Raw genomic sequence first — 16,151 nt, forward strand, 5'->3', positions numbered from 1 at the left:
GCAGCAGTGAGAGGCCTTAGAACTCAATCTGGTTGGATGCATTAGGTACCAATCTTTCTCTGAGCCAATCCGTGGGAGTTAGTCTCGCTGTGTATTCTGGGAGAGGGTATTTAAGGTGCTGAAGTTGTGTGGTTCTGGGTTCCGGTCCAGAAGTTGTTGCTGACTCCGTGGTCATGGTCCTCTTGACCAGCCCCCGGGGCCCTCATGGCCTGGGGTGTGTATCCATCCATTTCCGAGCCTCAGAACTGGCTAGTCTGAGGTGCAGTAACTGGAAGGAGGATTCTAAGGTGTTCTGGTGCCGTCTCGGGTTTGGAGAGGCCCAGCAACTCTACATGTGACCAGGGGAGGACTCTTTAGTAAGAGAGCCACGCACAAGGCTGGCTGCTCAGTACGAGCCTGGAAGCTGAGCTGCCAGGGACATTGAATCCACATTTCTTACGTTATCGCCGGACCAGCTGAAAGATTCTGGTACAGTAAGAAAAGTTCCTACTTCTATCCTCCTGGTTACAACTAAGTTCTTCAACCAAGTCTGTGTGAGAGACTTTGCAAAGCTAGAATTACCTGTTGGCTACTAAATCCAAACTCAAGGATTTATCCAATAGAGTCCAGTTGCGAGTGGCTATTCCCTGGATTATGTACAGAGAGAGACTTTTATTGAAGTCAGCAGTTCTGAGCACCTGAGCTAAACTTTATCCTGACACCCTCTATTCCCAACTTAGAGACTGAGTTTGTTCAACTGTTTTATGCAAAATAAAAATCCTAACAAGGAATTCAAGTGTTGGTCTGTACAGTTACTGGGTTATCAACCCTGAGAACCCCTAAACAAGAACGTGTATGAGCTGGTGAAGGTAATCGGTAAGCCCAGAAAAAATCAGCAGCTTCTTTCGGGGGTAAGTGCTACAGGACATTTTCAGTAAGTACAGAAAATACCTGTTGATACCACCAACGCGTAAGAGAGCTTGTCCTTAAAGCGCAACTCCAGGCTCCTAAAGAAAAAAAAAATACAAGCCAGCAGCTACAAATACCGTAGCTGCTGACTTTTAATATTAAAGTGGATGTAAACCCACTCTCATCCTTTCTAAACTACCGCCACGGTGGTTATCTAGAAGGATGTACATGCCTCCTTCATGTATCCTTACCTGTCAAATGTCTCTCCTCTGTCTGAAAAACGTCAGATTCTAGGGGGAGGTCTATTGTCCGGAGCTCGTGGGTGGAGTCGTGATGTCAGTAGACTCCCCGCCCGCCTACACTCCCCTTGTCAACATGCATTTTCTTCTGTGTATTTCTTACACTGAACTTCTGCTATGATCACCAACATCCAGTCAAAACCCAGGAAAGTCACCACATGACTTCAGCATGCCCAATCATGCTGAGTTGTGGAGCTGGAGAAGAAAAGAGGAGGGATTCTGAAGTATACAGAATGCCTTTCTCAGGCTTGTGCATGAGATATGTAAATCACCTGTCACTCTCGGCAAGGGGGAAGAACTGACTCCTATCTTTCGGTTTTTATCTTACTATTCAGTGCACAAAAACAGTCTGTATGAAATCCTACTTACTGCCCCCACCCCTCAATAACCCATTGATACCTTTTTTTGAAGCTCTCCCTCTGCTTTATCCAATGTGACAGTCTACACCAAAGTACCTGGTGCAGGCTACTGTCAGAGACTAGAAGAATTGGCAGTATTGCCCCATCATAGGACAGGGCTTGGACCTAGAAATTGACTGTTAAAATGGAAAAAAAATTCAAACAGGGTCTTCATGCCACGTCTCTTCTGCAATAAAGTACGATTATTTGCAATCCTCTGCAGAATGTGCACTGAGCCACACATGCAGATTTCAGTTTACATCCTGGCACACTGCCGGCATGCTGAGCTGACTGCACTCCCACAGTAGCACAGGAGTGATGACATCCCGTGCTGGCCAGTTATAATGGCCGAAGACTGACACCTTGAAGATCTTGGGGTAAAGAAGCCAGCGCCAACAATGGACCTCGCAGGCATGGAACCGTTGGAATGAAGGTAAATATGTGTAATAGTAGCTATATGGTAGGAGGTATCGTGAAATTGCACCAGATCCCTATAAGTAAATAGTTTTGACAAAGTTAGGCTGGGATTTTGCAAGTGCCATATAAGTCCCCCAAAAAGGAATTATAAAAACATATATACATTTTATTTAAGCCACTTTCATACTGAGGCTCTTGTAAACTGCCAGCAAAACACTGAGCACTTTTGAAGAGCTTTTCAGGTGCTTTTGATCCATTTACATAAATTTCAATGGAGAGGGACTTTAACCACCCTGCCAGCTCACTGACCCAGGTTTTTGTGAGCTTTTCAGGAGGCTTTTTTTTTTTAACATGAAAGCGTCTCGGCCTGAAAGGGGTCTTATACAAGGATTAAAAAACGGCAAACAATAATAATGTGCATGTACACAACGGGACAGTACATTTTTACATTATACTGAGTCCCAAGCAAACTTTTGTCTTCTACATTTTTCGCCACATTGGCTTCTTCAGGAAGTATTAAAGTGCTACAATACAGCTATATGAAAAAATAGAATCATAATTGGTAAAAACACATACACAAAATACATATAAATCCCTCTATATAATGTGTCATATGCACATCACATACCAAGGCTCCCAGAAGTTGCACCGAAGATAGAACCAGTTCCAGAGACAAAGGGATTGAACATCCTATCTTGAGGTCAGGAGTGTGAATGGAATTTATAAAAATGAGTGGCATAAAGCACTTCTGTTGATTTTTATCATTTTACAGTGATTCCTTTTCTGAAAAATTCACTTTTTCCAGTAAAGCGTCACAGTATGGTTTTATGTTTTCAAATATCTGCCTTCTCGTCTTGCAGCTTGCGTGGTGAGTTGTGATCACACTTTAGTGCCACTTATGAGTTTCAGTGCTGTAAATGTACTTTAGTCATAGCCAAATGTACTCTGCCTACAGGATTTACAGTTGTAGCAATTATGTAAAGGGAAGTGAGTACTCCTGTTGAGTTCAAGTGTTCTGGAAAGTGAATGTTGACATTTTGACATTACTGTTTTTTTATATATTTTTTTAAGTTTGCCCTTTTTAAGGTTTGCAGCATTTTACAGAGTACAAAGAATGCTCATATCAGTCACTAAACCCAAACGGCTGATTTCTAATTTCCCTCCTTCAGTCACATACAACAGGGCTAGTTTAAAGAGGAAGTAAACTGCAGGGTTATTTAAAAAAAAAAAAAATTGTGACCTGCAAAGTAAAGCCATAATGTGCTAGTATGCATTGTATACTAGCACATTATGTGAAACTTACCTGCAAACGAAGCCCTCTGCCGATGTGTTGTCACTGCTGGAGGCCATATCTATCTTCACCTGTTTATCATCCGGGTCTGTTGACTCCAGCCGTTTGACTGGCCAGAGCCGCCTGACATCAATCCTGCACATGCGTGGGGGAGCTGCCATTTACGGCGCAGGACCCTGAAAGAAGAGCACGGGTGGCCCTTCAGAGCGCATGCGCAAGTGATGTCATCGGCTGCAAATACAGTAAATATCTCCTAAACGGCGCACATTTAGGTGATATTTACAGTACATATAGGTAAGCCTATAATGAGGCTTACTTATAGGTACAAATTATGTATGGGAGTTTACAACCACTTTGAGGTGGAATCTCAGTTTACAAATATGAATACATAGGGGTTGATTTAGTAAAGGCAAAAAGACTGTGGATTATGGAAGTCTATTTGTTACATGCAAAGGAATTTGTTCCAGAGCTTAGTAAACGAGCTTCACTTTGCAAAAAATGGCCAATTACATGCAAGTGGAAAAAAAAAATGTCTTATCCATACGTCATGGGACACAGAGTCAGGCTAATATTCATTACCTACTGGATTATACTTTATCTCCAGGTGAATGGACACTGGTAGACCAAAGGTCTTTAAGATAAGTATGACGAAAAAATCCTATTTTCTTTTCCGTACATCATGGGACACGGAGTCCTGCTAATATTCATTACCTGCTGGGCCGCCCCAGAGCAATAGCCTTGAGGGGAGGGAGATACCCTGCCAAACAATGACCATCAGAACTTATACAGCAGCCCGCAGTACACTGCGGCTGAAAACAGAATCCTCGGCCGCTCGAACATCCACTTGAGAACATTGTGTACCTATGAACTGAAGACCAGGTAGGAGCCTTACAAATCTGAGCCACAGATGCCTGATGGCGAAGAGTCCAGGAGGTTCCTACACCCTGGTAGAATGAGCTTTCACCTTAAAGGGAGGAGCTTTGTTTCACACCGTAGGCCGGAATGATCAATTGATGGACCCAATTGGCAATGGAAGCCTTGGAAGCTGCCTGCCCCTTCTTGGGTCCTTTTGGTAAAACAAAAAATGAGTCTGATCCTCAGCTCTCCGCAGATCTAAACAAATAAACCTTGACTGCTCATACAACGTCCAAGGAGTGTAGTTGTCTCTCTTCTGCCGAACGAGGCTGATAGAAAATAGAAGGCAAAATAATGTCCTGATTTAAATGAAAGGCCGACACCACTTTTGGCAAAAAAAGGGCGGAACAGGTCCTAACATGACCCTGTCGTGGTGAAGGATCAAGTACGGTTCTTTGCATGACAGGACCGCCAACTCCGACACCCTTCTAGCCGAGATGCTAGCCACCCGGAAGGCTAGCCTACGTGACGTTAAGTCTAATGGCATTTCCTTGATGGGTTCAAATGGTTGTTTCTGTAACACAGACAGCACTAAGTTCAAGTCCCAAGGACACACAGGTTACCTAATGGGGGGGAAGCAAGCGAGTTGCCCCCTGCATAAAGTTTGGACCAGGGAATGGGAGGCTAAAGGCCTTTGGAAGAATATGGCTAGGGCCGAAACTTGACCTCTGATTGTACTCAAAGCCAATTTGATTTCCACAGCTGACTGCAGGAAAGAGAATTCTCCCAATCGCGTATTTCTGAGGATGACATTTTTTGGCTTCACACCAAGCAATATAAGTCTTCCAGACCTTATGATAGATCTTCCTAGTGACAGCTTTTCTAGCATTCACTAGGTTAGACACCACTAGTCCCGAGATGCCATGGTCCTTTAACACCCTTGGTGGTTTATATAGTCCACTGCAGTGGCATTGTCGGACGGAACCCTGATAGGGCAGTCCTGAAGCTCCCCCATCCATGACCGTAGGGCCAGTCCTACTGCCTGTAATTCCAGGACATTAATGGGCATGATCTGTTTTTTTCCTTGACCATTTCCTTTTGAGCTGTGAGCCCCTCTAGGGTCGCTCCCCAGCCTGACAGACTGGCATCTGTAGTCAGTACTCTCCAAGTTACCGGGAGGAAGCATCTTCCCTTTCGCAGGTTCTGATCCTGGAACCACCAGTTTAGGCTTAAGTGTGCCCAAGGAGATAAGAACATTGGATAATCCAGGGCTTGTCATTTCCTGTTCCAAGCCAACAAGATGTCTTGTTGTAGCTGCCTGGAATGGAACTGGGCATAGGGCACCGCCCCAAAGGACCATACCACCCTCCCTAGAAGACTGATACAGAGCCGAATGGAGGGTTGTCTGGCCCTCATCTGATGCACCTGATTCTTCAGGGTGGCAAGGATACTTTTGCTTGGACCATATCTGGGATCAGACCTAAATACTTTAGACCTTGAGCTGGTTTCAAGGCTGACTTCTCTGTATTTCTGATCCAGCCTAAGCTTTTCAGATCCTGCACTATGCATGTTATGCTCTGTTCTAGAGCCTGTAATGAGTGATCTCTGAGCAGGAGGTCATCCAGATACCCAAACACCAGGGTCCCTTGAGCCCTTAAAAGACCCAGCACTGGTGCTAAGACCTTTGTAAACACCCGGGAAGCTGTAGCAGGCCCGAAAGGTAGAGCCACAAATGGAAAATGACTTTCCTCTACTGCAAATCGCAGGAACCTCTGATGAGGCTGAAATATAGGTATGTGTCCTAAATTGACAGAGGCTAAAAAGTCTTCCCTCTGGAGCGAGGCTACAACTGAGTGGACAGACTCCATCTGAAAGGACTGGATTAATAGATACTGGTTCAGAGATGTTAGGTCCAAAAATGGGCCTTGTGACCCTGTTAGATTTTTAAACTGTAAAACAGGTTCACTCTTTCGGGTACAATCACTCCTTGATGCACTAAATGATGTAGTGCCTGAAGCAATGAGTCTCTCTTTGGAGGATCCGAGGGAACGGTCTGAGGCAACGCTGGATCTTACAAACCTCTGAGGGGGAACCCCCTGCAACTCCAGCTTGTAACTATGGGATATAATCTAAGTGACCCACTTGTCCTGAATTATCGTTCTCCAAATGTCCGCAAGGAGCAGCAGCCCCCCCCCCCCCCCCAGACCGATGGAGTTGGGGTGTCACCTCAAAAGGAGGGCTTGGTGCTGGGTTTTGAAGAATTTTGGACCCAGGGCTTTTTCTGGCCCTGGCTTTGCGGCTTGCCCCTGGCCGTAGTGCCCTGTTGATGGTAGAACTGCCTTGGTGCTGAGACATTTTGAGGAAGCAGTTCCTGAAGTTTTAAACGAGGGATGCCTGGTGCTTTTCTTCACAGGAAGTAGAGAACTCTTCCCTCCGGAAATCTTTTGGATATATTTGTCCAAATGATCACCAAATAAACTTCCCCAAACCCGCCAATAACTTTCACAAGGAAGCTCAGCTGACCAGTTCTTGAAGCGGAGTAAAAAAGTGTTGTGTGGTGTTTTTTTTTTTTTTTTTTTCTTTCAATGTTTTTTGCTACAGCGTAAAACATTAAAACGGCAGAGGTGATCAAATACCAGCAAAAGAAAGCTCTAATTGTGGGAAACAAAAGGACAAACATTTAATTTGGGTACAGCGTTGCACGACCGTGCAATTGTCCGTTAAAGTAACGCAGTGCCGTATCGCAAAAAATTGCCTGGTCAATGGGGGGGGGGGGTTTAAATCGTCTGTAGGTCAAGTGAGTAATAAGCTATCGTGAACATTGTTTGCCAAACCATAGTAGCTAAATGTAAAATGGTGAATGTAAAAATATCTGGGTTTTAATTTTTGTTTGGAACCCCATTGAGGAGATTTTGCCTCTCTTCCTCTTCTGGTGAGGAGGACAAGTAGGTACTGTCAGCCCAAAGACAAGAAGGTACAGACCGTGTAATAATAAACGGTGTAATAAAAGCAGACTTTCTAACCTTTCCCCACTCTACTAAAATATTATTTTGCCTTTCTATTGATGACACTTGCTATCTCTGCTACCATCATGGGAAGTAAAGAGGGGCTCTTCCCAAAACCAATTAAGATAGCAATAAAGCCCACACAACTTTAACTATTCCTAAATAAAATAAAATAAAAAGTAAGACTGAATATGCAGCCTTTTTAATGAGCTCTGGCATAACTGGTTCTCTTGAAGCAAATTTTTCTTTTTTTAAACATTGCAGCAAAATTTCTCATCGTTAACATGACAGCTGGAAGTAAGCAGAACCTTGCTTTACGGCTTAATTTTCTGCAGCATGAAATTGCCAAATGAGGACTTTTCCACCAATGCCAGTAGGCTGCATTGGACAGGGAAAGTAGATCCCGGGGGCCTGTTTTTCAAGAAGTCTGCCATAAGGATAAGGCTGCTTTGAAAGCAAGATCTAAGTTGAAGTGATGGTAAGGGAACTACTCATCTCGTAGCGCAGTTTCACGGTTGCTATGGAAACTGTCAAAGCTAGTTTGTATCGCAAATGTTTATTGCATGGCGTAACTCTCTAGGTAAAATTGTCTCTCTGCTTTACAGAATACATATTCTGGATACTGATTTTCAGTACTGGCATGGAGCGCTGCATTCCTCTCTTCCTGGTGGAACATTCAGCTTGTCAGTAGCACCGGTTTTAGGTTATATTCACATTTTTGCTTTTTGATACACTTCTAAAACCGTGTACTCAAAGCAGACCTATGATGACGGAGATATAACCTAACGCTACATTTTTCAAGCAGGGTTCTGTGGAACCCTAGGGCAGGGTTTCTCAACTCCAGCCCTCATTGTGCACCAACAGGTCATGTTTTCAGGCTCTCCATTATTTTGCACAGGTGATTTGATCAGTTTCACTGCCTTAGTAATTACCACAGCTGTTTCATCTGAGGGAAATCTTGAAAACGTGACATGTTGGGGCGCCTTGAGGACTGGAGTTGAGAAACACTGCCCTAGGGTTCCTTCAGAGATTGTTAGAGCTTCCTTGAGCTTTGAGCCATGGTGAATAGAATTCCCACCTGACAAGTCTCTCTAATTCTGTTACTGTCCAATGACCACCAAACAGGTGGTCAGCGACTCCTTTTCTTGTCATGTAGTTTCTAGTAAGCTCATAGGTATGAAATAGATCATAGTATGTGCCTTTCCAATTATCTCAATATGTTTAGAAGTTTCAAAAGATTACAACATAAACAAAAAAATAAAAATAAAAATTACACTCCATCCAGATTCATAACATAGCCAAGGGTATTTACAGCCCTTCATTAATGCATCTTAATTAATCCAACTTTCATACAACAACCCAGGATAAAATTTATAAAGATGCGCCAATCACAGGAGCTTTTATTGGTCTAGATGAGAGAAGAAAAACATCCCCGCAACATGATACTGCCACCACCATGTTTCACGGTGTGGATGGTGTGTTCAAGGTGATGTGCAGTGTTCGTTTTATGCCATGCATAGCGTTTTGCTTTTAGGCCAAAAAGTTAAATTTTGGTCTCATCTAACCAGAGCACCTTCTTCCACATGTTTGCTGTGTCCCCCACGTGGCTTCCCGCAAATGGGACTACTTCTGGCTTTCTTTTCAATAATGGATTTTTTTTCTTGCCACTCCATAAAGGCCAGATTTGTGGAGTGCACTAATAGTCATCCTGTGGACAGATTCTCCCACCTGAGCTGTGGATCTCTGCAGCTCCTCCAGAGTTACCAAGGACCTCTTAGCTGCTTCTCTGATTAATGCTCTCTTTGCTGAGGACTGTCGGCTTAGGTGGACAGCCATGTCTTGATAGGTTTGCAGTTGTGCCATACTCTTTTTCCTATTTTAGTTGATGGCTTGAACAGTGCTCTGTGAGGATGTTAAAAGCTTGGGATATTTTTTTATAACCTAACCCTGCTTTAAAAATCTCCAACTTTATCCCTGACCTGTCTGATGTGTTCCTTGGTTTTTATGATGCTATTTGTTCACTAAGGTTCTCTAACAATCCTCTGAGGACTTCACAGAACAGCTGTATTTATGCTGAGATTAAATTACACACAAGTGGACTCTGTTTACTAATTGGGTAACTTCTGAAGGGAATTGGTTCCACTAGATTTTAGTTAGGGGTATCAGAGTAAAGGGGGGCTGAATACAAATGCACGCCATACTTTTCAGATATTTGTAAAAAAAATTGAAAACCACCTTGTGTTTGTCTATCACATAAAATCCCAATAGAATACCTTTGTTTTTGGCTGTAACATGACAAAATGTGGAGAATTTCAAGGTTTATGAATACTTTTTCAAGTCACTGTAGTTAAGGGATAATAGTGCAGGTGTTCTTAATTTTAGATGGTTTCTTGTGTTTTCTCACTTTTTCAGAAGTTAATGCAAAAAAAAAAGCTGATAATTTTCATAAGCATTAGAAGCTTCCAAATGGGAATCTTTTTATGCGTTTTCTACAGCTTTTAAATTGATGAAAGCATATAGTAAAGTTAAATCTGTGGTTTCCTTGTTGCTGTACTTTGTACTCACCATTTAGTTAGCATGTGTTTTCTGATCTGCCTTTGAACTTTCTCTTTTTTTTCTTTTGCTTTTCTTCTTTTTTTTTTAACTAGCTTCCAACATTTCGCTGCTTTTGATGCTACCGGTATTTTAGATGAACACAGCCTGTAACACAAACCGCCATTAATTGCAGTGTGCAGGAACTTAAGAAAACATGACTTCAACTTACTGACTTTTTCATCAGTTTAATAAGAGCAAAGAACCACCTCCTGCTCCCTAGAAATGCTCCAAACCTGTAGCTCTCAACTCACCCTGATTTGGAAAGATTGCCCCTTTTGTGGGACCAAATTCCTATGCCCTTCCTTCTCCCTTAGTTGTCCCTCTTTTTAGTAGAATTATATGTTTTATATACTATTTAAAGTGAAACTGTCACCAACCTAAAAAGTTGCAGGTCAAAGCACATAAAGTATTTTAAATGCTTACTTGAAGCATTTTTTTTTCTATAAACCATTTTTTATTGACAGCTCCTCAGCCCTGCCACTTACCTCCTTATGTAAGCTTTTATGTAGCTGCTGGGGGGGGGGGGGAACAAAGAGGAATGTTAGACTGTGGGCAGTGACAGTAGTAGAAAATGTCCTACATTCAGTGGGAGTAAACCATGCTCTATCTTTGGTATTAGGGGGGAAATAGTGCCCCAACATTGCTGTCCGTAGGAGGAATACTACCCCGTTTATGTCCATGGGAGAAAAAGTGCCCCAACTTTGGTGTCGATGGGATAAAAAGGGCTCCATTGTTGGTGCCAGTAGGATAAATAGTTCCCCATTGTTGGTGTCACGAAGGAGGAATATTGGCTCATATCAGTGGGAGGATTAGTGCCCCAAGGATCAGCTATAGGCAAGAAAAGGCTACGCAGTTTGGAGACCACTGCTATACTCTAGAGTGCTACTTGAGTGACAGCTCTGAGTCTTGGGCTGACGGTATTGCATTCAAGATGGCGGTGACCAGCAGGGCTTTTGGATGCATACACAAGGGTTGGTTTTGTAGGTAAAAGACTTGCAAAAAATTAAGGGGAGTGTTGTTAAAATGGACTGTCAGTGGGGTCCCTTTAACTTCCAAAAATGTTCTACTACAATAAACCTTTCATCCAACCTCTGAAAGGTTGCATTGATTACTTTTCGGCCCCTCATTAAATCGAGTATTTGAATGTTCTAATAGTAGATCTCAGGTATGAAGTGGATAAGGCCAATAATTGTGAAGATTACATAGGAATTTAGTTGAAATCTTCCCACCATTGGCACAAACCACAATAACACGCTGGCTGACGCTGCTACTGCTCTTCAGGCCTGATTCACACCTATGCATTTTTTTTTTTTTCAGTTTTTCAGAACGCACTACAGTACATTTTAACATGTTTTCCTATGAGTCACGTTCACATCTGTGTTTTCCATTGGTGCGTTTCTTGGAAAGGGTCAGGGACTTCAGTGGAAACACATCAAAAATACAGTATTCGCGTTTTAGATGCATTTCTGCTGGTTTCTCCTGCATAACAATTGACACCTCCTCAAAAACACGAAACACATTAAAAACTCAATAAAAAGTGTCAAACGTGTGCAAAACACACAAAAAACACATCAATTGCAACCTGCATAGATGTGAACCAGGTCTTGGGAAGAAAATGTATTTATTTTTATTTTTTTTCCCCATGTGCCTCTATTTGTATCTATTGAGCAGATTCACTACCTCTTCACTTCCAGTGCCGGTGACCACACTGGTAGTAAAGCGCAGAACATTTTTCGGTTACTTCTCGGGTTGAAAAGTGACACAGAAGGGTAATAGTAAACAGTTCCTTGGCTGGTTTACAGGATGGAGTGAAATATTTTTAGCTGTGCTCATGGCATTCCTCAGAGACAGTTCTGGAAGCACCACCTTGCCCAAATATTTGCTCTTGATGCTGGAGAACCATTAAAGACTCATTAAGAAACTTCCATTCACAGAAAGCTGAGAGTAAACTTGTCCTCTTCCAGCAATAACACACAGGTCTCTGGCACATCTCCTGCTAAGTCAGCGAGTAACAATACCGTTTAATTCTACAGAACACGTAGAGAAACTACAGGTGCTATTCTTACAAAGGGGCATAGATTGTTGGCTTCATTTTATGAAACTCAAAGAAAGGTCCATAGACACCATCATATTTTTGCCAGGGCCTTTTAATTATTATCTGTCACTCTTGCAAATAGGATTTTTTTTTTTTTTTTTAGCTCAACCAAACTTTAACCACATCTAGTCCAGAAGTCCTTAAGTGTTTATTGGGTCCCTTACATAGAGGAATTTCCAACCAGTTGTAACCTATATTAAGCCCCAATAGGCCATAATCTCCTTTGTTTATCAAACTATGGGATGTGAAGCGCTGCCCCAACAGTTTAGTCCAGTGATGGCGAACCTTGGCACCCCAGATGTTTTGGAACTACATTTCCCATGATGCTCATGCACTCTGCAGTGTAGTGGGGTATCATGGGAAATGTAGTTCCAAAACATCTGGGGTGCCAAGGTTCGCCATCACTGGTTTAGTCAATTTGTCTTCAATCAGGTCAGCCCCCTACACAGATGTTGGTGGACCTGAATGCAATTTTACAATCGGATTGTGAGGTATATAGCACGCTTTAATCAGGAGCGCAATAGGTCTGCGTCATAGATACCATCAGGAAGCTACTGTTCATGTGTTCCATGTGTCTGTAATGATCATGCAATATGGAGTCTAAAGCCTAGTACACACGGGCCAAATATCGGATGACATTGGCCAGTTCAATAGCCAGCTTATGTTGCAGGAGCATGCTGGAAAACGAGCAGCCGACCAACTCCTGTTCAGCACTCTTGGTCTCAAGCCCACTGGGTTGAACAAAAAAAAACTCTAGTGGCATGCATTTGCATTAGGCTTAACACAACAGCATGGCTTGATGACTCCCATTATTATAAGAGATGCATACTCTTTTAGCCCCCTTATCCTTTTCTGCACCCTACCCTATCTCATGGCACTTTCATTATAGCATACCTCCAAGTTTTTGAGATGGGAACGAGGGACAAATGTATGTATGCATAGGAGACACCCCCTGACACCAATTAAAGGAGAATTGTACCCAAAAAAAATAGTTAAATCTACAAGTGTTTTTTTTTTTGTGTTTTAGCACTGGGAAACAATTTTTGAAATAGTGCATTTTATTTACAACTATATAGATAGGACCAAAATGAGGGGGGGTTATAGGTCATGGAGTTGAATTACTAAAACTGGAAAGTGCAAAATCTAGTGCAGCTGTGCATGGTAGCCAAACGGCTTCTATCTTCAGCGTGTTTAAAGGGGTTGGAAATGTTTTTTTTTATTTTCTAAATAGGTTCCTTTAAGCTGGTGCATTGTTGGTTCACTTACCTTTTCCTTCGATTTCCCTTCTAAATGTTTTTTTTTTCTTTGTCTGAATTTCTCACTTCCTGTTCCTCCTCAGTAAGCTGTTCTGGCTGACTAAACACCGCTCGGATGATGTGTGAAGTTTACTGAGGAGAAACAGGAAGTGAGAAAATCACACAGAAAAAAAACTTTTAGAAGGGAAATCTAAGGAAAAGGTAAGTGAACTAACAATGGACTAGCTTAAAGGAACCTATTTAGAAAATAAAAAATGAACCTTTACAACCCCTTTAAAGCGAAACTACACTGCACCTGAGCACCACAAACCAAAAACATTTTTAACATTCAAAGCAAACTCCCCCATCCATTCATGTCTCCATACTTCATTTTGCTGAGAAATCACCTCTGGCCATCTTGAGTAAGGGCAGATGATTCGCATCTTTAACTTCCTGGAATCCATCTGCCCTTAGCACAGGCATGCAGGCAGGAGGGTGTGCTTAAGAGAGAAAACCCCTCCTCCCCCCCCCCCGAATACTCCTGGGATGTATCGCCTCATTTACCCAAGCACAGAAACTAGGAAGTAACTGAAGAAATGTAAAAAAATTAAAATAAAAAAAAAAGTTTAAAACCAGTAAATATAACATACCTTCCTATCTATTTACTAATGCTAGCAGCATAAGGATTAAAAATTTCAATGTTGACAGAGTGAAGTTGCGCTTTAGACTTTAGCAAAAAAAAAAAAAAAAGCGGAAGCTGACGGTAGCCGCTCTGTCAGTGTGTCTATCTTGGAGTGCCGATTTTGCAGGTAAGTACAATCTGTACAATCCATGGCTAGATTTTCCGAATGTAGCTTTGAGAATTATTTCATAACAAGGACCAAGTAAAGCCTGGTACCCACTAGTTTTTTTTCCATTTAACCCAACGGGTTGAAGAAAAAAGTCAGCTCCAGTTGGGGCCGCTGTATTAAGGATCCAATGTTAGTACAGCGATCTTCTCCGCTAAGCTGTTGTGTTCTGACAGGGACACCCCAGCCAAAGCACCACAGTCAGCACACTCAGCCATTTGCTGAGAGCGCTGATTGCGAGGCTTCTGTCGGACTGGCTGGCATACACACAGACCGGATGTCAGCCGACATTCGGCCCATGTATATGGGGCTTAAGGAATTTGGCTGATTTATATCAGTCCCAATTTGTTTAACTTGTAATGCTTTTATTCTATTTCTCTATAGAGGTGAGGCTGTGTACAGGTGTGCCATGTCCATGGATTTATTAAGTTTGAATGTGTCCATTTTTGTTCTCTGCTCCTTTTAGACCAACAGCCAGACAGAGCTAGAGAACTGGATCACCGCCATCCATTCCGCTTGTGCCACCACCGTAGCCAGGCAGCACCATAAGGAGGATACGGTCAAATTGCTGAAGTCAGAAATAAAAAAACTGGAGCAGAAGATAGACATGGACGAGAAGATGAAGAAAATGGGAGAGATGCAGCTTTCTTCTGTGACAGACAACAAAAAGAAGAAAACCATCCTCGATCAGGTACTCCAAGATAAGGGTGGCCAACTTGGGTCAAAAGTCACCTTTTATGCTCTTTCTCTTTTTTCAGTGTAGAGTTTTGTTTTCCATTTGGTGGTGCCCTAAAGGGGCTCTGACAGGTATAATAGTATTATAGACTATTCTGACTGAGCAAAGCTCCAACACCATAAACTCCTTCTGGCCCAGGAACGTGGTGGCAGAGGCAGAGGCGTATTTACCACAAAGCAAACATTTGCCTTGGGCTGAATTTTTCAGCGGCAAGGCACCCCCCCCAGGCAGAAGGTACACTACGAGAACTGCAGAGAAGCAGTGGCATGTCTGTGGTGTGTGGACTGCACCTAGGTGATACCAGGGGTGGCTGTGGGCTGAATGGTGACAGGGGGCCGAAGTGGAAGCAGGAGGCAGCCTCCGATCCTGGAAGTAGCTCAATTGGCAGAGCAGGTCGGAGTCCCGGGTTGTGATCGTCTAGAGTCCAGTGTAGTTAGTGCTTTTATTTATTTTATTTTTTCGGGGGACAGTGGATGGGGGGAGTCTCCTGGTGTAGTATGGGGTGCGTCTGATTTTAGTATTGTCTAGGACAGCACAAAACCAAAATACACCTCTAGGGGGCAAGTGAAGCTTGGACACTGAAATGTGTCCTGATCAGAAAATGCCATCTGAAGTCATTAGATGTACCTACCAGACAAGACACTTAACAGAACTAATTTTCTTTGTTGTGCATCTTCATAAATCAAGTTTAATTTGTGGTAAGAAATTCTCTGAGCAAACATTGTTTTCAATCACCCTTGTGGCCCAGAGTCGCACCCCAATGCATTGTTGACCCTTCAGTGTTCACTGAGCAATAACTCAAATGAGACAGTTCCTTTTCTTTTGGACCTTTAATAGACAACACCCAAATTTATGACTCATTCCTGTTGACATCTTGCTGTGAGGCACTGCGCCTTTATCATAAATATAGACTAGATTATTTACATTTTCTTTGTTGTAGACTTACAAGAAGGTTACACAAACAGAAGGTATAGAAGGTGGATGTAAGGATGAGGCATAATTACCATAGAACAAACACTTAGAGATTCTTTGGTTGGCCTTGGTCTGGCAGGAGAGTCAAGGATTTGTAGCAATGATAGAACTACCATACAGCTGCTCACTTCAGATGGGTTTTACATTCCCATACAAGTCTATACTAGCGCAAAACTTGCTTGAAGCGGGTCAGATGGAGGTTAACTGCACGTCGTATATCCCGGTCAGTGACTTCTAAATGATTACAGAAGCATCTCAAACTGGTGCCAAAGTGATGGTCTTGACAGCAGCCCAAAGCCCGTTGTCACAGGCCAATGGCTACAGCTCTTAAGAGCACAGCTATAAACGGTTGGACCAGTTTTTCTAGGGTCATTACCACTCAACCACCTGCCATCCATTGATATGCATCTGTGCATTAGGGTTTTTCCACCCTCTATTTGCACCTTTAGCTCTACTGAGCTCCATAGACCTCTCTGTGCCTGAACACAAAAAATAGTTTACATTGATTCACATACAT

The 16,151-nt window shown here is 42.7% G+C and overlaps 1 protein-coding gene across 7 annotated transcripts in view; it reads left to right on the plus strand.

Moving 5' to 3' along the window:
• TIAM1 (TIAM Rac1 associated GEF 1) overlaps nucleotides 1-16,151 on the plus strand; it is a 553,722-nt gene that overhangs the window by 391,510 nt on the left and 146,061 nt on the right. For all 7 annotated transcript variants that reach the window (XM_077480001.1, XM_077479998.1, XM_077480004.1 and 4 more), the window contains one exon: nucleotides 14,393-14,617. In XM_077480001.1, the coding sequence (XP_077336127.1) occupies nucleotides 14,393-14,617 (225 nt within the window). The remainder of the gene's footprint in view (nucleotides 1-14,392; nucleotides 14,618-16,151) is intronic.

This window comes from Lithobates pipiens, unplaced genomic scaffold (genome assembly GCF_037356315.1).
Source record: "Lithobates pipiens isolate NorthernLeopardFrog02 unplaced genomic scaffold, aLitPip1_a1.2 Scaffold_16, whole genome shotgun sequence".
NCBI classification, from domain to species: Eukaryota; Metazoa; Chordata; class Amphibia; order Anura; family Ranidae; genus Lithobates; species Lithobates pipiens.